Below are 24149 nucleotides of genomic sequence, written 5' to 3'. Positions count from 1 at the left end.
TTGTTGTGATTGATAACAACGGGGCCCAATCAAGGGCCATGGACGCCAGTCATGATAATAAGTGTTTTGACACATGCCAAGCATGTTGTGCGGGATGGCTAGAAATCTCCGACGATACAAGTCTTGGAAAGAAACCACCATTCATAACATGAGACCAGTAACAAAAAGCAGACGAAGATCATTGAGCCTTTCACAAGCATAAGCCTGCCCTATAAGCTCTCAACACAGAGTATAATAAGAAATAGGTTACTCATCGCATACGCAGCTAACTCTGTTCATTCTCTGATGCCTGTCCGAAACCTATCTGCCATACTAGCATCACAAATCCATATTCACTCGATCCTTGGTGTTTTCCCGGTTCCAAAATCTTCCTTCTGAACCCAAGAGCCTCTGTCAGTCTCGGACGATTGACTCCATGATTCATGCGTATCTTGCGATCCTGGCACTGGCACATCCAGCCCACGACTTGGTCCCAAGATTCTAAGCATTATTATTTCCGTCTTTTGAATCACCTGGCCCCCAAATTCAACTGCCACCATCCACTTAAGTCGATGAGAGCGACGAATGTTGTAAGTTACAAGACTCGGCGTGAAAGGGGCAGGCCCTTGATGCTTGGGACAAACGTTATAATACCGATCCAGCCGTAGATCAACCAGGTCTCCAATATCAATAGATGAGCCATGTTCCGTGCACGGAATGTACACATCCTGTCCTCGAATGGAAATCTGGTTCATAATGTCAAGATCCATCTCGGATTCCTCCTCCATCGTGTGGGAACCTTGGCAAATGACCTCGGTAGTAGCAATGATCTGGATCGACATCCACTTCAGTTTGATCTTCGGGGGGCTGTTTCTGATCTCTTCACTTGTAAAATCCCGGTTCACGATAGCCCGAAGTCGAAAGGGGATCGGATTAGGGTCATTGATCTGAATTACCTCTGGCATATCCACCTGCAAGTTGAACCCAAATCTTGGCACACTAGAGATCCTCATGGCTTGCTTTACGATCTGAGGCAACGAAAGCTTCGTTTCTTCCATCCCAGGAATAAGACGATAGGACATGGAAGAATAGAAGTAGCTCTGCGTATGGAGTCTAGAGCCCACGAGAGGACTGCGGTTCGTTACTGTGATAGGGAGTTTGGCAAGCCAGCTCTCCTTCCGGTTTTCATCTTTGCTTCGCAGACTGGCTCTGACAAAGTATTCGATAAATGCTTCAGTCCGTTCACCGCCGAAGAGTGTGAAAGATGAGGGCAAAGGCTTGTTTGTCGCCTCGAGCGGGAGGTAACTCTCACTGTTGTCCCCATCCTTGAAATGTGTTGGGTCGACGTACCTGGGAATTGTGATAGCAAAACGCCAGGATTTTTTATCACCGTGGGCAATGTGAAGTGGCCCTTGATGGAGTTTCTGTTTGGTATGTTGGGGTATCAAGTTGGACCCGCCATGATATCTCGAGAGACCGGTTTCACAGATGATAGTCGCTGTGGATACTGTCCTTCCGACCAATTGAATCGATAACGAGGAAATCTGAGTCACAAGGTGTTCCCTGCGGAAGACGTATCCAACGATTGTGTCCCCAGGGGCGTACTCAGTCTGGTCACCTTCAAGGCGAATCCCCAACTCTGTGTTTGATAGGGCGCGTGTCGGTGGCATTGCTGGCAGTTGCACTGCTTCGGTTGTCGTTTTTTTCTGGGCAGCGACGGGAGGTTGACGAGCATTAATAAGTTTGCCGAACAAGCGTGCTCAGCATGACCCTCCTGTTCTCGCACGCACAGTGCAGGGCCTTGGCCATTTTGGCTTGGGTGCTGGTCTTTCAGATAGTTTTAGACGCCTTTGTTCAAACACTTTAGCAGAGAGTCATGAGAACAAAGGAGCTAAAGCTTCTAAGAAATTAATAACAAGAGTCACTTGCCAACAATCATTTATGATCCAAGCCACAGCTGATCTAGACTGACCAGGGCACCCTAGCTCAACAGTAACATGCGACCGTACATGACGCAGTGTGCCTGGTCCTCGCCCCGCATATGCAATGGAGTCAGCCTAACGTCACGTCTTTGCTGACACTCCTCATTCTTTCATCTCCGCTGCTCCAGCAAGACGCTGCAATACAGCTTTCATTCTATTACCATGTCAAGCTCAAACTCATGTCTCAAGACTGAAGTCGCAAAGCTCGCCAAATTGTCCAACGTTCAAGGCGGCCTTCCTCCTCTCATGCGAGGCCTTCCTGTATTGGCCATCCTAGCTGGAGAAGCTGTCGCCAAAGCTACTGACAGTCGAAATCTCATCGAAGAACGAATACTGGGAGCAAATGAAGTGGTTTCGCTACAAGGCCCAACACAAACGCTCAGTACGACAAACAAGGAATGGACAAGGCCGGGTGGGAAGGAGATGTGCCAACGGTGTGGCGGAACAAAGCAGGTGCCCAGAGGCTTCCATGCCTTGTGGGCGCCCAGGATTGGTCCTGACAATAGACCCATGACAAAGAAAGGCAACGAATGGGAATGATTTAGGGGTATAGTTTTAAGCGTGTCTACACTCTACTCAGCAATGTATGTTAGGAATTCTTTAATACAAAACTTGATCAGAAGCCTCAAGGAGTTCCCAACGGGGTTCCTAATATGAATACCGACCATTAAGATCTGCCTGAGTGATACGAAATACGGAATACGGAATGCGCGGCCAATCACAGGCTGGAACGCGGTTGCGAAATGAAGAACGCGACGCGTGGCCGCGTTCCTTTCAGCCACAAGTCTTGGCGCTCACTGGCTCATGTGGACAAGGGTATGAATCAAAAAGAGATATGCATCTTTTGAGATGAGCCACAATGGCAGCCCCTGAAAGCCGGCCAACGGATGCATCTTGTGTTGCCCGATTTGCAAGAATTCAGCCTGGCTCAAACCCCTCTTTCAGTTGAAAATAACGACGTTGTCTTTCATTGTGCTATCCATTGTTCTTTGATCGTTTCCCTTTCATGGCCAGCATTCCTTCAATAACCCAGCAGGACGGGTTCAAAATCGGAGTGACAGCTGGTTGGGTCTTTCAAATTTGCTTCGTCAGAAGAATCTAGAAACAGTCCTTTTTGTATCAGGGCCTCAAAAAAGGTCAACTCTTCACCTTGAATCGAGCTTTGGAGCGCTTCTTGAATGCATGTCGTCGCTACCCTATACCATTCACCAGACAAAGGCGAAACGGTAAAAAAAGCAAAGCTGACAGCGAAATGGGTCCACCCGCCTTGGCTTCATGCTCAGCTGTCATGCACCAACATCGGGCATTAACAGCTGACCGCGCGTAGAAGCCACCTTCTAGAAGAAAATAGCGCATGACGCCATTACTAACCTACGGGAATCACGTCGGGATCTTAATTAGGAGCGTGCTGTGGCCCGGCAGTTTGCATCATTCCTGGGGTATCAAGTAAAAAGAATTCAGTTTTCATTACACTTAGAATCTCGAATCCTGGATATATTCGTTTTTCAACGTAAGAGATTCTCCAGAAGCGATGAATCGAGTCGACGATGCGTCTCCCCGCAGTCAACCAGATCTTGGGGAGAGTAGGATCTTCTACGTATTGAGGTGAAATATGAACAGACACCAAACAGACAGAGCGAATTCCATGGCCATATAGCCTAATCTGACAGACTGTCCCACCATCTGCCAGCGGCAACGTAAATCTCCGAGCTTCAGCTTCACTTTTCTCCGGCTCGGTCAAGAACTGGCATGTTCGACATCCAACATGGTTGACTGGTTATACTCAGCGCGGTTCGAAATCGGCATCACTCCGTTGGAGACCGGTCGTCCCCGTGTCTGATGATTGAGGCACAAATGCAGGGACCTTTATGTTGTGGGTATTTATGGGGATCGTTTTGTCAACAGCCAAGAAAGGGGAAGTTTTTAGTCATAGTAATACTCGGACCGCTTCTCCCCACAAATCTCGGACAGAGGCGAGAGGGAAGTATTTTGAAGGGGTAATAAATAGGTTTTGAAGGGGTAATGGAAAGGTTTTGTAGGGGTAATGAAATGGTTTTGAAGGGGTAATAAATAGGTAATGGGTTGGGAAAGCGCGCAATCAAATTCGCAATCAGAAGAACATGGTAGGCCAAGATATACCCCGTATATCGAAAGATGATAACACGTTACAGAGACGAGACTTTATGTCTCAAGACATGAATGCAGTTCAATCAGACTCAAGATGATGCAGCTAAATCGGTGGCGTTCATGAGGCTGATTCAACACCGACAGTCCGGCACTGGGACTGTGACGTCAATCGGCGAGGCCGATGGCACAGGTAATGCAGAGCCGCTAACCGCCTCACGTTGGTCGCGAAATTGCCTGCCAAGAAATGCCGGGGCGGGTGAAACGAACAAGTGGAGCGAGGACACGCGCTTCTCGTAACCTTCCGACTGGCCCGGATCTCATCCACTTGTGGGTTTTGTTGAAGCATCACGGTATCCAGCATCGCGGTGCAGGGGTTTCCTTTCACCACCACGGCCCGAGTAAGGCGACTCCTCCCGAACAAGAAGCTCCTGATGGATGATGATGCGAAATGGTATCCTTCTGGAACGCCAAGGCAACCCCCATGGGGGCCGTGTCTTGGTAGCGGAGAGCGCGATTCCGCTCCGCCTAGGTCATTGGAGAAATGGACTCTGACACGATTTATCGAGTCTTGACTTGGTGATAACCGTGGAGCTGACTTTGCGGATCCTCTACCCCATTTCCCCAATCATTGTAGTGCCGTCAGACCATGATATGTTGGACAATGCGTAGCTAGATATAAAGCCTCAAGTCCGCCTTGAGTTGGTCTTATCCATCATCCTCATCCTCTTCTTACAGACATCATTCTTTACTACAACATGGAATCCAAGGAAATCCACACTATCAAGGGCAACCAGCCTGACTCTGGCTCTGATAGTGAAGCCATCAAGACCGAGCTGAATGCTCAAGGCTCTCAAGACTTCAAGACCGTTCCTCCTGAGTCTGATGACAATGCCAACATTTACTCCCAGGGAGGCAAAAACTTTCGCACTCTCAAGCGATGGGACACCATCTTCATCCTCTTTGCCAATCAGATCGGCCTCGGTATCCTTTCGCTTCCTTCCACCCTCATGACACTCGGAATCGTCCCTGGTCTCATCGCCCTTATCGGAATTGGTGTCCTATCTTGGTACACAGCATACGAGCTTCTACAATACTATCGACTTCACCCACAAGTGGTCAATGTTGTTGAGATGACGAGATTCGTTGGCGGACCCTGGCTTGAAGGAGTCGCTGGTGTCATGATGATGATTCAGGTCATCTTTGTTGCCGCTTCAGCCATTGTCACGCTCTCTATCGCACTCAACACCATCAGCAGTCATGCCACCTGTACTGTTGTTTTTATCTTTGTGGCTTGCGCAGCTTGCTTCCTCTTGTGCTTGCCTCGCACCACCAAATTTGTCTCCCACCTAGGAGTTCCCAACGCTGTCAGTGTTTTGGCTGCTTCTATCCTGGTCATGATCAGCCTGGGTATCAAGGGCCCTCGACAGGTTGACTCAATCGACGACTGGCACAGGGATATCGTGGTTATCGGACACCCAAGCTTCCGAGATGGTCTCAATGCTTGTCTCAAGATTGTCTTTGCTTATGCTGCCAACCTTTCATTCGTCGGCTACATGGCTGAGATGAAGGATCCCATCAAGGACTTCAAGTTCTGTCTCGCATTCCTCGAGGGTAGCTGCATTACTTTGTACTCTGCCTTTGCCATCATCTTTTACTGCCTTGGTGCTGAGTATACCACCTCTCCTATCCTTGGTGCCACGTCTAGCACTCCTGCCAAGGCGGCCTACGGTGTGGTTCTCCCTGCCATCTACTCGACTGGTCTGGCTTATGGTCACATTGGTGCCAAATACATCTTTGTCAACGTCATGAGATGGATGGGCGCAGTCCATGAGGTCACTTCCGATACTGTCAGGTCCTGGTCTGTCTGGCTCGCCTCTGTTGTTGGCTTCTGGATCATTGTCTTTATCCTGTCCAACGCCATCCCAATTTTTGATTCTATCCTTTCAATTACTTCGGCAACTACTATTTCTTGGTTCACCTACGGTTTCAGTGCCGTGTTTTGGTTCCACATGAATTGGAACAATCTTTTCCGCGACTGGAAGAAGATCTGTCTTACCCTTCTCAACGCCTTCCTTATCATCATCTCGCTCTTCATGAACGCAGCTGGGCTGTGGGCCTCTATTACGGAGCTTTTGGACCTTTTCAATGCCGATGACAGCTCGATCCGGGGTGTGTTTTCTTGTGGTAGCAACGCTCAGTTTTAGATTTTGGTCATTTTCAGCAACTTGATGTATTTATATTGTTAGGGTAGTAGAATTTCATTGGTTTACATCTCATGACGTGATACTTATGGCGGCGTTCCCGAGTGTTCGTATTGTGGCAATGCCAAGCATTCAGAATCCTTGTTCGAAACAATGCCCGGAGTATCCGGGGCAAGGTCCTTCTTTGAAGCCGGCATGCACCCCGATCAACCTCGGGGCCCCTGGATGTCCTGGTCTGCTGCCTGCGTGGCTTTGCTCAATTCCGTAGCCTAATAGACACCATTTACGATTGTCTTATATTACATCCACTAAGCCGCTCACTTTGTTCGCTTGTAATCTGCGAGCACTGTGTCCTCAGACCGAGTCTCGCACCTGCGCTTGGCATTCATTCGCCATGAAAGATGCTTGAAGCATGCTCGGATTAAATAGAAGCTGAATTAGCCAACAGAATGTCACCAAAACGAATGCTATCTGGCTAGGTGCTGCAGTCGCTAAAATTTATGGCTTCTGCGCTAGCAAAAGCCCGCAATTGCCGTCGCTGAATTGAGATTGATTGTGCGGGCGGTCATCTAATAAGCCTTCGTCCGTGAACTAAAAGCTGACGAAACACAGCATTGGAGCCATTCAGAGCCAATGATGCAAATATGTTTCTTCAAAAGAGCTAGATCTTGCAATCCCGGTGTTCTATAAAAATCAGGATTCTCCCACTCATTTCCTCATCTCATCACTGCTTACCAAACACCAAAATGACTTCTCAATTCTATGTCCCGGTTTCGTTGAACCACACTGCTCTTCTTCTCTCAGACGTACAGACCCAAATTCTTGGTCGCTTTTCTCCAACTGATCAAGCCGCCTACCTTGAGAATGTCCAAAAGATTCTCACCTTTTTCCGATCAGAGATTAAATCTCGAAGGACCCAGCCAAACTCGGGCCTCTACGATGGTGTCCCAATGATCATTCACCATACCTTGCCCTTCAATATCAACTCAAATGCATTCGTATCGCCATACAACAAGCTAGCAAAGTGGGTTGCGAAACTTGAAGCCAGTGGTGCATTCGCCAATGCCCCTTCGGATCCGAATCATCCGCACTACGCTGTTCCTGAAGCCCTCGTTCCTGAAGAAGGCTGGGGTGGCAAGGATGAAATTGTCTTGGGAAAGCTGCAGCCCAATTGTTTCGGTTCATCTGATCTGATTGCATATCTGCGAGCTCGTGGCATCAAACATATTGTCTTGGTTGGACTTACGACCATGGGGAGCATCTTGGGAAGCGCAAGAGCTGGCGCAGACCTCGACTATCACATTATTTGTGTGGAAGAAGGAATCATTGATGATGAACCCGAAGTTCATGAATTTCTCATGAAGAGAGTTCTGCCAAAGTTTGTGGATGTTGTCAAGGTGGAGGATGTGTTGGCTCTTGGTGAAGCCTAGGTCATGCAGTGTTTGAGTCGAATTTATTTCTGCCGCTTTCGATGCTTTTCTCCGATGTCACTAGATCTGAAACAAGTCCCACTCAACCTACAGCGGCCAAACATCAACCAATACAACATTTGAGCCTACGCCCTGTGGTCGACATGCGAGACCCACCAGGATAGTTGCGCCCTGTCGCTGACAGTAACAGATGCTATAAAGCACTGTGCCCAGAGATGGCCTCGCTCAATACACTCAGCTACAATTCAAGCCGCCAAAATGACCTCCCTTCACCCCTCATCTCAAGTAATCATACGAACCCATCGACCAGGAGATATGGGTCTTATAACTCACCGGCATGGCATCCTCTACTCCAAAGAATACGGATTTGATCAGCGGTTCGAAGCATTGGTCGCCAGAATTACAGCAGACTTTATCGACAATTTGCAACCAAACTTGGAACGATGCTGGATTGCCGAAAAAGATGACGAGTTTCTTGGATGCGTCATGTTGGTTCACGACAAGCAGCCAGGTGTTGCCAAACTCCGACTTTTGCTGGTGGAAGAGAAGGCTAGAGGGCTGGGTGTGGGGAGTAGCTTAATACAGCAGTGTATTACTTTTGCCAAAGAGGCTGGGTATACACGCATCAATCTCTGGACACAAAGCATGTTGGAGGGCGCTCGTCGATTGTACTCGAAGGCAGGATTCAAGCTTGTTGAAAAGGAAGACCACGATTCATGGGGTGTAAAGATGACGGGAGAGATGTGGCAAATGGACTTAACTAATTGAAGACGTTGAATTTCCTAGGCTATTACGCGAGAAGAGTGTCTAGAACATGAGGAAACAATACGAACCACTGGATTAAGCAGGCATTCACTCTCAATCACATGTGCATTTGATGAGGCCTAGGCCACAGGAAGAGTCCACTGTAACTTAGCGGCTAGATGCCCTGTGTCCACTGTAAAATTAGTGGGTGAAAGCGCGCTGTGCGGTCGAAATAGAGATAACCGCGGTCGGCAAGCGACGCACACGATTGGCTCTCTAAGCGTCCGGCCCCACATTCCAGAATGGGAATTTCCGTAAATGGAAAGTTTTCCCTTGATGGCTGGACAAATATGACACGGCAAATTCTCTTCCTTTCGGAGGGAACGGCCTGTAGAGCATCAAGGCTCTTGAGTGGCTTGCAACCTTTTGGTTCCTGACACCCCACTACCGGCGAGCGAGAAGCGGGAAGATGGCTATTCCGTAACCCTACACGTTGGATCTGAATTCTATTTGTGATTGAAGTACTATGGAGAATATGCTAAATCATTGGGCTCTAGGTAGTCCCAACTGCACGAGCTGTTCGGATCTTCGGGTTTGGTGTGACTGGTGCTGCCTGACTCGACATGAGGCTCAGATGAGCAGATACCAAGAAGCTTTTGTGACAGATGCAGCTTCAAGTTCTCGTTTGTTCAAGGTCTCAAGTTAAGAAATGGAAGAAGAGGAAGAAGAATTATTTGCTAGTAGCAGTATTTCGATTGCTTGATTATCAGTGTAGAGATTCATATATCAAGATGACATAGTCATAAATCCGTTCATCTTCCACATTACATTGACCACTACCTCGGGTTATAGTGCCGCTGGAAACACCGAAGTCCAATGTAAACAAACACGCACTTGTTGCGAGACCCGCTAGATGACGACTTCGCAAAGGAAGCTTGAACTACAAATTCAGCTCGAATGCAAAGGAATTTTAATCGGTGAGCAAGTCAAATCGAGCCCCAGTATTAAAATCGCAGATGCCACTGCAACGCCGCGTCATCTACCGGATTTGAAGCATGCCATGCTTGATAGTCATGACTACACCAAACGGCAGCTGATGTGTTTCAAATAGTCATGATTCATCTGCAATAGACGGCTGGAAATAGGGAAGCTACAGAAGTTCAATTTTTGGAGTCATGCTGCAGCACTGTAGGCAGTCATCTGGTGGAATCGGCCCCAAAATGTGGTGTCAGCAGCTTGTAACTACAGCCCCTAAGTACAACATGACGGAGAACAAGTTCCATGAGCCGAGCACAGTTTTAAGAGACGAAATAACTCTGAACACGGAGATCATGACGATCCAAGTCGACCTACCGAGGCTTTGCCGCTTTGCCGAGACTTGAAATCACAGCAAGTCCACCAGTGTGGACTGGATGAGACTGGATGAAACCTCAGATGTGGTGGAAAATACAGCGGCAAACCCGATATGCACAGTAGAACAGCACTATAGCAACAGCTGGTTCGCAGTTTCGGGACTTGCGTTGATGTTAATATTGTGGGCTACAAGTACAGACGACCAAAGACTGAGGCCATTGTGATTCCGAGCCTGCCGCCTGGATTACCTCAAGAGGTACTTCCTACTCCGTGAATAGACGGAGCTCAAGAAGCTGATCCACACTACACCGAGGATCATCTCCAAGTAAGGAAAATGGCTGTCACTATTGCAGTGCGTTTTCAGCTACTGGCTCCCAAGCAATAGTCCACGGGGCCTCAACAAGGGTCACGCCTAGGACTTATCGCCAAGTTTGGCGTGGCGCTCATACCATGTACTAAACAACAGGGCATAGGTCAAGATGTGGTCAAAGTGGCTTGAATACCCTGCTCAAAGTGAAGATCCCTGAGTCCCAAATACTTGCATCCGCGCATTCTCCGGATACGAGATTACTGGTTCTCATGCATCTCAGGAGTTGCCGACTTGAAGCCGATTCCGTAGGTCAATGATTGTCTATGAATTGCGGGGAAGGAGAACTTTTCAGCCAGCAGGCCGTATGATACTCCAGTTGCGCCTGGCTTGATTCTGCATCTCCAAGGATTCTTGGCTACCAGCCTACCTCTCCTCAACATGGCCCTTAAGTCAAGGATCTGATCAGATGGTTGAGCTTTCATGCAATGACAATCTTTTCTTCTCCACAATATAGCTTAACTTACCATTTCAAGGCCATGCAGATGTATGTAAGCTTCAATAATGCATCAACCAAGGAATTATTTTCTCGTCAAGACTTGAATGCAACGCAATCGATCAAGGCCACTCACAACAAGCACCATCCCCTGACCGTCGGCATCACGAGTCAGTGCCTACTGTGATCGACATTGCAGCGGCAACCAACTTAGATCCCAGGCACGCGCGGCTGTGTTCAAGGAGCCTTGCGAGTGGGTCTCGTATGTATGTGAAATGAAGTGTGCAGTCTCCTGCATGATATGTCCTGCAGGCCACGCGGTATTGGCCTATGATATCGTGCAGGGGCAAAGTGAGGCGATTCCAAGTCTCCATTGACGACGTGGCTAACAAGACCCTTCCTACACATCATTTAAGCCCACTTTCTTGAATCCACTCATTCAGGGCCTATCCCTTGTTTCTCAGCTTGCCACTGCCATTTTCATGTATTTGACAGGGAATTCTGCAACTAGCCGCTGGGTACTACGCAGATATGAATCAATGACGAAGAGTGGTTCTGCGGAGCCAAGGGACGGGCCGTTTGCTCCGGGGATCAACGTTGTGCTAGTCAAGCCTCCTCCAGACTATTGAGTAGGCGCACATCCTGTTCCGGGTTGTGGGGTGACTATCATCCTATGTTTTGCTCGTAGGCCCCGAAGTTGATTTGTCTGCTTGGAATATGCAGTCCAAGATGCCAAGAATCCGACATGCATTTGACCGATTTTGCTGCGCCCATTCATTACAACATCAACTACCGACCGGATCTCGGGCGATCTGAATTGTTTGTGGGGCTTAACTGAAGACTGCAGATGCCTTGATTTGCCAGTAAAACATCTCCAATAGGAGGCTGGAAGGACTTTGCGAGCTCTCATGTTGGATAGTGGGCTGGAGTCAAGGATGATTCAAGGTTGTCGAGACGGTGAAGATGAAGGCGCTTGCGGCGGGAGATGATTGAAAACTCAACTATAAAGAGGCCTCGTCTCCTCGTTCGACTCACTCGTCATCAGCATCCAGCATCTCTATTCAGTTTAACCACTCCACCACTTCAAACACCCAAAAACCTCAACTCAGCCTTCAAAATGAAGTTCACCACTGCCGCCTCCGTCCTCGCCATGGCTGCTACTGCCATTGCCGCTCCCACCGAGGTTGAGGCTCGCGGTGGCGGCTCTGCTGGCTCCTGCAACGCCAACGCCCAGCAGGTCTGCTGTAGCGGTCTCCTCAACTGCGTTGTCCAGGTTCTTGGCAAGAACTGCGATGGCAGCGCCTACTGCTGTCAAACCTCCGCCCCTGCTGTAAGTTTTTCTCTGGAGCAGCTGAGTCGTGTTCTGACTCTTTCAGGGTACTCTCATCAACGTCGCCCTCCTCAACTGTGTCGACATTCTGTGAAGGATGATGACGTCTTGGTAATGGCCGGTGGATGGGAGGTATAGGTGGAAAGGATTAGCCTGTAATGGAGATGCAACTGGTACCCATAATCACTCCGTTGTGATAATGAGCCATGGGCAGTGGTCCTATCGTGCTGAACCCGTGTTTTCCTCTGTTTCCAACATTATCATATGAGATAGGGGGCGCCTCTGTGACGAGCGCCATCTGATCAGTGCCACATGCTGAAAATCCCATTTCTGTGATTATTATGAAGTCCCGGCTTAATAAGGTGACACATGCGGCTGAAATCTTTCCCAATGAAGTGGTTGTAGAATCCAGTCCTGCGACCATCATGTGAGACATGCTGATCAATTAACTGATTCATCCTAGAGTAACAAGTCCCCATTATAAAACCCATTGAGATCATACCCGTGCTCAAACAAATCATTCCAAGCAATGTCAATACTAGGCGTAGGGTATTCTGGCCCTGGAGGGTTTTGACATTTGACACCAAACCAAGACATGAATTCTGTGTCAATGTCGCTCTCAGCAGATGATGTGGTGTCAAATACAGCGAGAGTTGCATTTCCTAGTCTTCGGATGACCTGAATGCTTCTCTCGCCAACTATTCGACCGTGAGAAATCTTGGACAACAGTCCAACGCATGATTCGATATTGGATTCGACGACCTCTTTGGTAAGTTCGTGGCGTACCGCAGCGCTGGCTCTTATCGAGTAGAGCATGGTAACAGCGGCCATAAACAGCGAATCAAGTGCCACAAACGTGTAGATGATCTTGTTTTTGGCATATAATGCGTTGTAGCAACTGATCAGACTGATGGAAGAGTCTGCGCAAAGCCGGATAGCATCAGCGCTGCTGACAGGGGAGGCATGTGAAGGTCGATACACATTGATGACAGCCTGATGGTATGCGATTTGAAACCATTCCGATGTCTGATACATCGAGATTGGTGCAAGATATCGCGGTGCTGATAATAGCCACGTATTGAGGAGTGCATAGTGTTGCTGTCGGATAGAATCCAAGTTGGAACTCTCGATATTAACTCCGGCCGCAGAATGAAGTGCTCTATAAATATCGGCGTTGATTCGTCTCAATTCGATAATGTGACGGAAAGCAGACATGTCTGTAACGTCTGGACAAACGTTTGGGACTGCTTGCTCCGCTGGTCCAGAGAGCTTCTCGTCTGATAGCAAAAGGGGAAGAGATATGGTGATATCGGCGTCTTGGAGGCCGATTGGTCTGCCCAGGGAGATTGATATGCTTCGATCTATCGTGTAGAGACTCCAGAACAGCCTCTTGCACATTTCTGCTTCCAGAAGAGACTTGCCAGCCAGGGCCTCTCGTCGATGCAGATCAATGCCGACTGCAAGCCGTAAAGCCAGGCCAACAGCTTGCCACAGATTGACAGATTGAGGCTCATTGCTGCCAAAGATACATAGTAACAAGAGGCACTGAATACAGTCAATGTCATCAGCTGCTAGGACGTTGTCCAGCTCGCGCACTGCATCCTTGAAGAATCCTTGAAAAGACACGGATGGATTGCAACCTGTCCTGGCCTTTTCTGAAGCCCCAATTGCAAGAACAATGTTGACTTGAAAGGCCGAGAGCTTGCTCCTGGGATGACCGCTAGCAAACGGCAGATAATGCTGTTCCATAAAGGTTGGCCGGTGGAGAACAGGGAATTGAGGCCATCTCCGATCGAAAAACACATCAACCAAGCTTGGGCCATCATCTTGAAGAGAAAATGAAGCAGGATTGACAGTTGGAGCGTCACTCGCTGATAATCCATTCCAGAGTTGCCAGGGACTGCTCATAAAGCCAACCTCTGGGCTATGAGCGTTTGATCCTCGAAACGTCGGGAGAAGCATGCGGCCTCGGTAGAACTTTTCCAAGCTGCCTGCACCATCGGCAGACTCGCCAATTGGCTGTCGGAGATCATGAGAACTAGCCCTATCCCTGTGCAGGGCCAGTTGGGATTGCAGCTCCCTCACGCGACCTTTAAGGCTTTCTACCTGGCTCCTGAGGTGATCGCACTCGCAATCTTTATCCACTTTGATCACCAGGCGGTCTGACGGGACACATGGGACTGCGGCTGCGGCGCATGACCCGCAGATCGGAAGTTTTCCGTCGCACTTGATGGTAAGCAGTGGCACGTCAATGGACGAGGTTCATACCTTTTGCTTTCTTCGGCGACATCTCTGACAGGCAGCAGAGATTCTCTTGAGCCCGCGACGAGGAGACGGCGAGTCGGCAGGTTCAAAACCGGCTGGAGCCGACTCAATTATCGGAGGGAGGACTACGTCATTCTCGAAAGACATTCTTGTGAGGCCTGTCGCGCGAGGGTTCAACATCGTCAGGAGAGACGAGGTGAAGGTGCTGATCGGATAAGTCCGAAGCTCCGCATCAAAAGCGATTCATGGTGACGTAGTTCGGAATAAGCCGATCGCTAAATCCGCGCACAAACTTGGCTCAATCACCAACATCACAATGAGCCTCAAAGCGTCTATCAAGCGGCTGAGCGTCTTTACGTCTTGCGATGTATGTCAAAGTCTTTATACAGGACGCAATTAACACTTCTAGATCGGAGATGCGCTGGTAAAACTCAAGTATCCCTACGGAGGATTCCTCGATGGCATCCACATGTGGTCCCCCGCACACCGCTCTGGGCCACACAGGACCATCGGGCAAGCCATCACGGTCAAAATGGTGACTATGAGCGATACCGATGCTCCAAAGCCTGAGAGACACTTTGCCGACTGCAATGAACCTGGAAAGATCATGTATATCCAGCAACCCAAGGGGTTATACTCTGCCTGTTGGGGTGGCCTGATGTCGACCCGAGCGAGCGCGTTGCGGGCTGGCGGAGCAGTCGTAGATGGACGCATTCGCGATATTAATGAGCATCGCGAGCTGGGATTTCCAGTAAGTCTCCTGTCGCTCCCAAGTTCTAAGCTTATTTCAGGTTTTTGCACGAGAAACCTCGACGTTGGGGTCCAATACCTTTACTCGGGCATCCGAAATCAACGTTCCACTCCAGTTCAAGGACGATCTATGGATCAACCCCGGTGATGTTCTTGTCGGAGATGCTGACGGAGTTGTCGTGGTGCCTCCATCTTTGATGGATCAAGTCGTTGAGCTTTGCAAGGAACGTGCCGAGATGGATGCTCACACCTTGGAGGCGTTGCAGCGAGGAGAGGGCATTGGAGACGCGATCAAGAAGTACCGAAAGTGATTAGCTGTAGCGTATCCATTGATCAAAAGTCAGTTAGCGGGTATTTGACGGCAAGGGAAAAGCTTGAATTGATCAGGGCTAAGCTGTTGCTTTCTACCCCTTTTGGAGTCCAAATTTCATTGCTTAAGACAATAATTTCTCGCGCAAACTTGATTGCAGGATTAAGGAAAAGCCACTATTAACCTAACATTCGAAATAAGCTGCTTCCCGACTTTCTGGCTATTGGTAGGGACCAACCCCTTCAACCCCCTCAAACGTCAAGGTCCCGGGTAACTACCATAAAACGCGTCTGACAAATACCATTCTCGGTTAGACTACTCCAGCTTCTAATAATAGACTTGGAGTCCGCGGCTTCCGATCACTCATCCGTGTCCTTCGACAGCAGGTTTTCTCAAGATTATTGACCATCACTGCAATGTCCTCAAGCGCCAGACAATCATGTCAATTGGCACTGGTCCAGAGGTTTGGTCGGTAAGTAGCCCCCCTTGATAATCGACCACGCTCATAAGTTTAGGCTGCCGTCGTCGCTGGATTAAGCGCGGACTTGTTCGTTCACCCTATGGAAACAATCATTACGCGCGTTCAATCCCCACTATATACCATCCGATACAAATCAAATGGCCGGATCAAACAGAATTTATTTAGAGGCCTTTATCAAGGCTTTGGGCCCACTCTACTCACTGGAATACCCTCGTCTGCTGCATTCTTTATCATATACGAAGGCATGAAAAGTGCCTTTCAAGAGTCAGGATACCTTAATGCCCCCCCTTGGGCAGTTCATGTGGCCAGCAGTGGTGTGGCTGAGCTTGTAAACTGTGCAATCTCAAACCCTGCAGAAGTTCTGAAGCAGAATGCCCAGATCCAACTGGGAGGACCAAGGAAACCGTGGGGTTGGTATACGGTCCAGGCCATCCGGCATTTTTCAGCTCACCCTGCAAGATTATGGACGGGATACTCTGCGTTGCTGGCCAGTCATCTTCCAGGAACTTGCTTGACATTTGGCATCTACGAGCACATCAAAGCACAGATACTGGAGAAAATGGGCGAAACGGACCCTCAACTGGCAGCTAGCACATCGATGCAGGTTCAAGTGAGCACGCTTAGCGCAGGACTGGCTGGTGGGTTTACTTCATGTTTCCTAGTCCCTATTGATGTCATCAAGACAAGGATGAGACTGGCTGCTGGAGGTCATGGCGTTGAGACGCTCGAAAGATCTAGACGGCCCTCTGTCAGCTTTCTCAATATCGCAAAAGAGACCCTCCACACAGAGGGCATGCCCGGTTTGTTTCGAGGATTTACTCTTACTTGCGTGGCGGCTACAATTGGAAGTGGATTGTATCTTGGCTGCTATGAGGGTGTAAAGCTGTACATTAAGGACATGGGGGAAGTCGGCGACTGAATAAGCCGGCGTTGTTATCAACCACTTCTTAGAAGAAGGCATCGACACTGAGGCTGGTGCCATAGAGATTGTCATGCCTCATGACGCAACTACTTTCTCAACTCAGTCACTATTCATTTAATAAGCGTATCACATCGCGTGATATATTCAACGGCCTCTTGTAGTCGAGTATCCGAGATACCTGCCTCTTGGATGACTGGTCTCTCCCCTTATGTCATCATGACTCTCCATCCTCTTTGATAGCAGCTACTGCTTCCATAACCCCACCCAGTAGCTGGAGTTCTTGTATTGCTCAAGACTTCTCCGTCTCTGCCGCCTTGGCCTCAAGCTCCAATTGGTGCGAGGTTTTGGTGGAAGCAAATCTCCAAGCCGGGACACGTTGCTCAAAGAGCTCATCCAACTCGTGATAGGTTCGTCCCTTGGTTTCGGGGAACATTAAAACACATGGAATGAGGTAGACCAGAGTGATGCCACCAAAGAACAAACCAATCTTCTGACCCCATCCAGCCCCTTGGTTTGACAGCATCAGGGGAACAGTGTAGTTCTACAGAAGTTAGATGCCGCAGTCATATTTTGGAGATTACTCACAAAGAGAATGCCTGTCATGTACTGAATAGTAACGGCAATCGAGGTCGTCTTGGCTCGCAGACTGGGACTAGAAATCTCAACCAGACTGATCCAACCTTTGAACAGTTAGTAAAAGTCAAGGAAAATCCTGTCAACTTACCGATTGGAGCGAGCGAGTTTGCATATACAAACGCCCAAAGGGAGCAAAGAGCGACAAGGGCCATTCCGGATGCACTGGTCTGTTTCATGAAGCCAAGTCCACCAACGATAAAGCAAATGGCTGCCATAGCAGCGCCGCCTGCAATGACTAGAGTCCTTCTTCCGACCTTATCGACGGTATAGAATGAGATAAGAATACCCACAACAAGAACCATTTGCTTAACAATGTTGCCGAGGAAGGGGTCGTCAACACCGGCGAGCTGGAAGAAGTAGGTGGTATATCCAAACATGAGGGGGACGCCAACAATGTTCTGAAAGGTAAAGGGAAGTGTAGAGATGACGGCACGCTTCAAGTTGGTCTTGCTGGTAAAGAGGGCCTTCCAGTCAGAGTTCTCATCGCCGTGCTTTGCCATGGACAATGACTCCACAAACTCGTATCTGAAGACGGAGTATTCGTGGTCAAAGTCATAACCTTCGACGTTTCCTACAAGCTTTCGAAGGGCCTTCTTACCCTCTTCATCCCTCCCCTTAGATGCATACCAAGCTACCTATGTTAGCAGAGATCGATATACCGTCGAGGCACTTACCAGGGGATTCGGGGAGGTAGAGCATAGGGAATAGCCATAGTCCGGTAAAGACAAACTCGGAGTAAAAGATGTGACGGAAAGCCATGTGATCAGTCTCCTCAAGGACCTTGAGAGCCACAGCCAAAAACACCTGACCAAGAGCGAATGAAAGGGAGAAGCTGCCGAGTAGGGCACCACGAAACTGAGGCATGGCAACTTCTGACATGTAAACCATGCAGCTTGTAGACAACATGCCTCCAGCGCAGCCAGCCACAAGTCGGGCAATCAACAGAACCCACCAGTTCGGAGCAACAACTTGGATAACAACAGACTAACAAATCAGCACTGGTCAAAAGATCTGGTTGGAAACCTACCGTAGTGAGGAAAAAGGTAACTCCCCACATGTTGAACTTGCGCCCAAACTTATCAGCAGTGACAGGGGCAATAGTCTGAATCAAAATCGACGTGATAAAGTAGCAGGCAGACCAAAGGGAGATATGTTGAGCGTTGAGAGCAGGCTTTCCAGTGTCTGGGTCCTCAACAGTTGCAAAGTACTGAATGAAGCCCTCATTGGCAATGATGCTGCCAATTACCGAATTGGCATAGCCAGCATACCTACCAGGTCAGCATGATTCAACGCTGTAGTGATCAACTTACATTCCCGCCAAGGAAACGCCCAGGCCAGTGATGTAGAGTCTCCAGAACTTCTTGACACATTGAGCACGGGTCAAGCCAGCAAAAGCTGAAGTGACAGCGGTGGCCTCATGGGCTCCCTTCTCACCGTGCTCCTCCTGGACAACGTCTGCTTGCTCTTTGTTCATGTTGATGCTGGTACTGATTGAAGGATCAAAGGTTGATAGTGTGTGATTCAAGAGAGGTGAGGTCTGTTTATATGCTTCAACAACTCACAAAAACTCGGAGAGTAGACCGAACAGACCTTGTCTGATGTACGGTTCAAGTTCATCAAAAGAGTCATTTGCCCCGGATCTCCACATGTCGCCACGAGCTGATTGCGGAGAGCCTGGCGGGTTCTCTCCTCATTCAACAACGTGGGGAATGGGTCAATAGCCCCGGACTAGCTGTCAGTACCCAGGTTAACGTCGCTTCGAGCATGTAGCTTATTGGGGGAACAAGGATTTCACGGATGCGATGGTAGGTGTGGGATTCGGAGTAGTGGTCGGCCGGTCATTGCTCCAGAGCCGGTGTGGGACGACCAACCCTTCACGGTTTAGTTTGAGCTAAACTCGAGATTTCTTCGCGACTCGTGTTATAGGGTCGAGGTTCGGACAAACTCCGGATAGGTTTGCAGCCTCAATAGGTCACGCTGGATGAAGATGATGGATCAGGCAAGATCGGTGAGTGGGTAACCATTCGACAAGGATCACGCAATGTTGGTGAGGACAGGCCTGGACGAAATGCTTGAGTGGCGGCAGCAGCATCGGCAACGGCATCGGCAATCAAATGGCAAAGGTATGAGTGCAATCACAGTGATGGGCGAATTGTGAAACAAGAACACAGTCTATTGCTATCTATCACTTCGAAGCTCGATTCTGAGCCATACTGGTCCATCGCTTCCTGAGAACCTGGACTGCGCTCTTAGGTCTACGATCTCGAGTGAACACGCCCTTCTTATTGCCATCAACTCGAAAGATGAACGTTGAAGGCGTCTGAAAGTCGGCAAAATTCCACACTTGCTCACCAACTACACTCTCCACTCGATCAAACACGCGGTGGGACATCTCGAGAACCCTGCTCTGGTATTCCTCGCTCCAAGGAACGTCCCCGACCGTGTGTAGACCTGCAAGGGTGTCGGCCCCATACTCCGTCATGATGATGGGCTTGCCATACTTTCCCTCCCACTCCCGTAATTCTTGTTCCAGACCCTCTTCAGCTGCCTCTAGATCTCCAGTATTTAGGTACCAGCCGTAGTAACGATTCAGACAGATAACATCGAATAGGTCGGCGATCAGATCCTTGTGGATACTGGCCTGCTTTTCGTTTGCAAAGCAGACAGGGCGAGTAGGATCCAGCTTGCGGGTCAGGGCCACCAGCGGCTCCATGTACTCGCGGACTCCTGGTTCACTAGCCGCCGGCTCATTGGCAATGGTCCATAGAACCACAGAAGGGTGATTCTTGTCTCTAGCCACAAGCTCTCGAATGCCTTGTGCATGAGCATCTTGCGTCTTGTCATTCATTGTGTCTGGCGAAAAGGTCGGGATGGGTTTTAATCCAAAGATTCCAGCGACAATGGTGAGATTGAGACCGACTGCTGCTGTCTCATCAATCACCACAACGCCATGCCTGTCGGCATACTCCAGAACCTCTTCCGCGTAGGGATAGTGAGAGGTGCGGAAAGAATTGGCACCTGTCCAGTTCATCAACTGGAAATCATGAACCATGTATGTAGGGTCATGTCCTTTGCCGCGGATTGGGGTGTCCTCGTGCTTGCCAAACCCTGTAAAGTAGAATGGCTTGTCGTTGATGAGGAATTGGTTGCCAGACACTTTGACGGATCGGACTCCAACAGCGAGGTCATATGCATCCACTGTCTCACCCTGGGAGACGATTTCAGCGCGAAGCTGATATAGATATGCCGCTCCAGGTTGCCACAGATGAACCGAGTCAACAGTAATGGAGCCTTTGGGGTCTGATGATTGACCAACAGCATTGCCCTCCTCGTCAAGCAGTGTGACCTTGCAGGTATGCTGACCAAGTGGGACGTTGACCGCCACCTCAAATTTGACAATCCCAGTGCTCCCCTGAACATCAGTCACCACGGTAATGTCGTTGACAGAGATTTCAGGCACACTATACAGCCACACAGATCGTGCGAGTCCTGCATAGTTGAAAAAGTCATGCTGATAATGTTGCTTCCGCTTTCCATTCTCAAGTGTCTCGACACGTCCAGGAGGAATAGTATGCCAGTCGAGCTCATTGTTGACAGCCACAGTGAGGCGAAATTGTTGTCCAGGGGCGACAAGGTCCGTGACGTCAGCCTCAAAGGGTGTGTACCCTCCAATATGCTCAACAAGGAACTGGTCATTGATGTAAACTCGACCTTTGTGAGTTGCCGCGTCGAATCGCAAAACATATTGTTGCCCAGACCAGCTTCGAGGAATGGTTACGTTTCTCTGATAGTAAACCCATCCAACATGGTCCTTGATTTTTGGGTCCACGAATATGTCGTTGTAGCTGGCTGGAACCGGTATTTGGAGGGTTGGTGGGATCGCCTGTTTCCAGGCTTGTTCAGTCTCTAGCTCGACGGATTGAGCAAGGGAAAAGTTCCAGATGCCATCCAGAGAGACAAGCTCCCGGTAGGCATTGGTTTGAGGTTTGAGCATTTTGAGAGATTGACAAAGAATGGAATGATAGAAGACTGGTCACTTGCACTTGATTGAGCGGTGTTGGATATAAAAGCCCATTTGGCCTCGTGTCTAGGGTGGGGTGTGAGTTTGGTGGAGATGATGCGGACCTTTCCTCGGAGACCTGGCCGTTGTGTCATGCTGGTACATGGTAATGTTGACTCGTTGGATGATTTATGCTGGGATTAACATTGGCGATATGTTACTTGTCAGGGGCATGTGTTTTTAACTGATTTCATCCCTTCAACACGAGATTGATTACCCAATGTAAGGAAGGACATAGTATTGTTCTTTGAAACTCGTTTTTGAAGGTTCTACAATAATTCATGAATGATACCAATTGATCGCAAAACCACATCGCTTCTGTTCTTCGTCCAGCCTTGAGATCGAAAATGACCCTGCCCCTGATCGGACCTCGGCCCAAGTCTCGGACGGCCACTATCCGAGCTCCGACACCATCATTTCCCCACACTCACCTCGTGATCATCGACCCATGAGAGAGGCACCCAATCAGAGCCAAGTGGAGCGACGTCTGACTGATTCGGTTTGTGGGGATCCAGAGTCGAGAATGAATCGCGCCATGAACCGCAAAACATCGGCGTCCATTTTGATGTGGAAATACCTCATGCTTGACAAGTCGGCATCATGGACTCCGCGTACGATCCTTCCTCCGAGGCCGAGCTCCCGTCATGTAGCGGGTGCAGGAAGCGAAAGCTCAAGTGCTCGAGACAGAAACCGGCTTGTTCCAATTGCGAGCGACTTCGTAAGTCTCAGCGGAGCGGTTATGGCATGACTAATCCGTTTAGAAACGACATGCGTCTATGAAGCACGGCGGGCCAAGCCGGGGTTGAAGAGTGGTGCCGTAGAGGGTCTCAACCAACGGCTAGGTATGTCCTTATGCTACGCTACTGTGTGCCCTTAGCTTATGAAGAGACAGAAAAGGTAGAGAGAGCCTTGTTTGGACAAGCTCATACCGAAGATGGAGGAGAATCCGCTTTTCCTGACATTGAGCCTGCTCACGGGGCGAACGTGCCATCTCCCCTTGAAGCTGTGCTTTCAACCCTGGCTGGAGAGTTGCAGAAACTCAACCAGAATATGATACCAAACAGGCAACAGACACAAGAGACTGCCGCCCGAAAGAGAAGAAGACATGAGCCCCTAGAGGACGAGGAGCCGCGGCGAGGCTATGATGTGATTGATGAGGCCCTTGACGACTTGATAGATGCATACTTTTCTCATGTGCAACCGTGGATTCCCATGATCAACATGAGAGACTTTAGGACACGGGCTCAAAGCAACAGAGACGAAGTCAAGGTTGTTCTACAAGCTATGGCTGTAGCCACCCTTCGATATCTTGAGCCTGATGGAGAACCCCTTTCACCAGAGTTTATCAAGAATGAGACTTGCAAACTCAGACGAACCGTCCTATTGGACGCCTTGGATGGCCTCACTGTGGAGAACCTACAAGCGCTTATCATTATTGCCTTTACCGATGTAAGTCAATAACAATTGGTCCGCTTGTGCTGTGCTTACATGGAAGATTGGGGATGGCAACCTGGACAAGGCCTGGCCCATAATTGGTTCACTTACTAGGACTGTTGAGTACATGGAACTATCAGTTGAGGCCGAAGATCGTCATCAGCGACCAGCCGTATTACCGTCTACAACTTGCTTGCCTCCGCCTCTCAAATGGGTTGAGGAAGAAGAAAGACGGAGGGTTTTCTGGAACATCTTTATTCTTGATAGGTAGGAATCCCTCCTTGATGAGAACGCAGCTAACATTTCCAGATTCTCATCTGTCGTCAAAGGGTAGGAAGCAAGTCGAGCCGTTTAACTCCGCTGACACATGTAGATGGAACACGAGCCTGACTGCTGCAGATGTCTGTCGTAGACTACCTATCTGCGGTGGTAAATGGTTTGAAGATGAGCCTGCAGTCACGCCGTATTTTGGCATTTGGGATCGTTCAAGAGCCAAGATAGGCAACTCCATCACCTTTCTTCCAGGACACTACCCAAGCCCTTCTCATTCAGCAGGCGCAGAGGGTACTGGCACAGAGTCTTCGTCCCATGGACAAACAGGCTTAAGCACCGTGGATATGTCCATGGTTGGCGCGTTTGCATACTATGTCGAGTCCATCGAGTCACTGAGCCAGATTACAACCTACTTTCTGCAGACAAAGATTGACTTTAACAACCGCCAAGAGGTTTCGAGCTGGCTAACGAGGTTCAAAGAACTGGATCTCCGCTTAGTACAGTAGGTATCCCGCCAAATACAATCCTGACAAGGGTCTAACACAAGTAGCTGGAAAATGTATCTCCCCCAGCAATGGAAAGATTCGGGAATTTCACGAGAAACAATGCCTGGAGTCATGGATCCAAATATGACTGTAGCCAATGCAACCCACAACATATCCCTGATTCTTCTACACCAAAGAATCGCTTACCCAGATGCTGAACTGAGTGGCATTCGACTGCCAAGTCTTTGCAGTGCTGATACTTGTTACAATGCTGCAATGGAGACGGCAAATATGACGACCAAGTATCTGGAGGGCTCATCACCAAGACTACCTATATCGCCGCAACTGGGAATATGTGCCTTTGTTAGCGGACGGGTTCTTCTAGGTAAGTGACCCCCTTTCGTTCAAACAGAACTAACGATTGCAGTTCATTGGCGCTACTATAAGACGACTCTGGCTGAAGAATTCAGTGTACTGGTGGATAATTTGAAAGAAATGTCCCGACGATGGCATGGCAACAGAATGCAAGACCAACAGTCATGCTTCTTTTCCCAGCTATCTGATCGGCTGAGCAACCTCTACTA

At 49.1% G+C, this 24149-nt stretch overlaps 9 protein-coding genes across 9 annotated transcripts; 6 read left to right on the top strand and 3 right to left on the bottom strand.

Annotated features, from left to right (window-relative positions):
• Positions 1 to 4843: 4843 nt before the first annotated feature.
• Positions 4844 to 6292, top strand: NCS57_00986400 (Aa-trans domain-containing protein; the record flags this gene model as incomplete). Its single annotated transcript, XM_053059624.1, has 1 exon — positions 4844 to 6292. One exon carries the CDS (start codon positions 4844 to 4846, stop codon positions 6290 to 6292), a length of 1449 nt encoding a protein of 482 aa, XP_052910018.1.
• A 743-nt stretch (positions 6293 to 7035) lies between these two features.
• Positions 7036 to 7719, top strand: NCS57_00986300 (Isochorismatase domain-containing protein; the record flags this gene model as incomplete). The annotated part of the gene is made up of 1 exon (XM_053059623.1): positions 7036 to 7719. One exon carries the CDS (start codon positions 7036 to 7038, stop codon positions 7717 to 7719), a length of 684 nt encoding a protein of 227 aa, XP_052910017.1.
• Positions 7720 to 11736: 4017 nt separating this feature from the next.
• NCS57_00986200 (uncharacterized protein) lies at positions 11737 to 12043 on the top strand (the record flags this gene model as incomplete). Its single annotated transcript, XM_053059622.1, has 2 exons — positions 11737 to 11949; positions 11996 to 12043. 2 exons carry the CDS (start codon positions 11737 to 11739, stop codon positions 12041 to 12043), a joined length of 261 nt encoding a protein of 86 aa, XP_052910016.1.
• Positions 12044 to 12408: 365 nt separating this feature from the next.
• NCS57_00986100 (Zn(2)-C6 fungal-type domain-containing protein) lies at positions 12409 to 14361 on the bottom strand (the record flags this gene model as incomplete). The annotated part of the gene is made up of 2 exons (XM_053059621.1): positions 12409 to 14175; positions 14218 to 14361. The coding sequence occupies 2 exons, from the start codon at positions 14359 to 14361 to the stop codon at positions 12409 to 12411; spliced, it is 1911 nt and encodes a 636-aa protein (XP_052910015.1).
• A 124-nt stretch (positions 14362 to 14485) lies between these two features.
• NCS57_00986000 (uncharacterized protein) lies at positions 14486 to 15275 on the top strand (the record flags this gene model as incomplete). Its single annotated transcript, XM_053059620.1, has 3 exons — positions 14486 to 14581; positions 14624 to 14965; positions 15006 to 15275. The coding sequence occupies exons 1-3, from the start codon at positions 14531 to 14533 to the stop codon at positions 15273 to 15275; spliced, it is 663 nt and encodes a 220-aa protein (XP_052910014.1). The 5' UTR covers positions 14486 to 14530.
• Positions 15276 to 15680: 405 nt separating this feature from the next.
• NCS57_00985900 (uncharacterized protein) lies at positions 15681 to 16674 on the top strand (the record flags this gene model as incomplete). The annotated part of the gene is made up of 2 exons (XM_053059619.1): positions 15681 to 15746; positions 15790 to 16674. Exons 1-2 carry the CDS (start codon positions 15714 to 15716, stop codon positions 16672 to 16674), a joined length of 918 nt encoding a protein of 305 aa, XP_052910013.1. The 5' UTR covers positions 15681 to 15713.
• A 292-nt stretch (positions 16675 to 16966) lies between these two features.
• On the bottom strand, positions 16967 to 18787 carry NCS57_00985800 (MFS domain-containing protein; the record flags this gene model as incomplete). The annotated part of the gene is made up of 6 exons (XM_053059618.1): positions 16967 to 17218; positions 17263 to 17357; positions 17402 to 17944; positions 17988 to 18297; positions 18341 to 18581; positions 18624 to 18787. 6 exons carry the CDS (start codon positions 18785 to 18787, stop codon positions 16967 to 16969), a joined length of 1605 nt encoding a protein of 534 aa, XP_052910012.1.
• Positions 18788 to 19498: 711 nt separating this feature from the next.
• Positions 19499 to 21307, bottom strand: NCS57_00985700 (uncharacterized protein; the record flags this gene model as incomplete). Its single annotated transcript, XM_053059617.1, has 1 exon — positions 19499 to 21307. One exon carries the CDS (start codon positions 21305 to 21307, stop codon positions 19499 to 19501), a length of 1809 nt encoding a protein of 602 aa, XP_052910011.1.
• Positions 21308 to 21973: 666 nt separating this feature from the next.
• Positions 21974 to 23586, top strand: NCS57_00985600 (Zn(2)-C6 fungal-type domain-containing protein; the record flags this gene model as incomplete). Its single annotated transcript, XM_053059616.1, has 6 exons — positions 21974 to 22091; positions 22135 to 22215; positions 22266 to 22822; positions 22869 to 23074; positions 23117 to 23137; positions 23181 to 23586. The coding sequence occupies 6 exons, from the start codon at positions 21974 to 21976 to the stop codon at positions 23584 to 23586; spliced, it is 1389 nt and encodes a 462-aa protein (XP_052910010.1).
• Positions 23587 to 24149: the final 563 nt, after the last annotated feature.

The sequence above is a fragment of the Fusarium keratoplasticum genome, chromosome 8, assembly GCF_025433545.1.
Source record: "Fusarium keratoplasticum isolate Fu6.1 chromosome 8, whole genome shotgun sequence".
Taxonomy (NCBI): domain Eukaryota; kingdom Fungi; phylum Ascomycota; class Sordariomycetes; order Hypocreales; family Nectriaceae; genus Fusarium; species Fusarium keratoplasticum.
The sequence above is the reverse complement of the archived record's forward strand: the minus strand, read 5'-3'. Positions and strand labels throughout refer to the sequence as shown.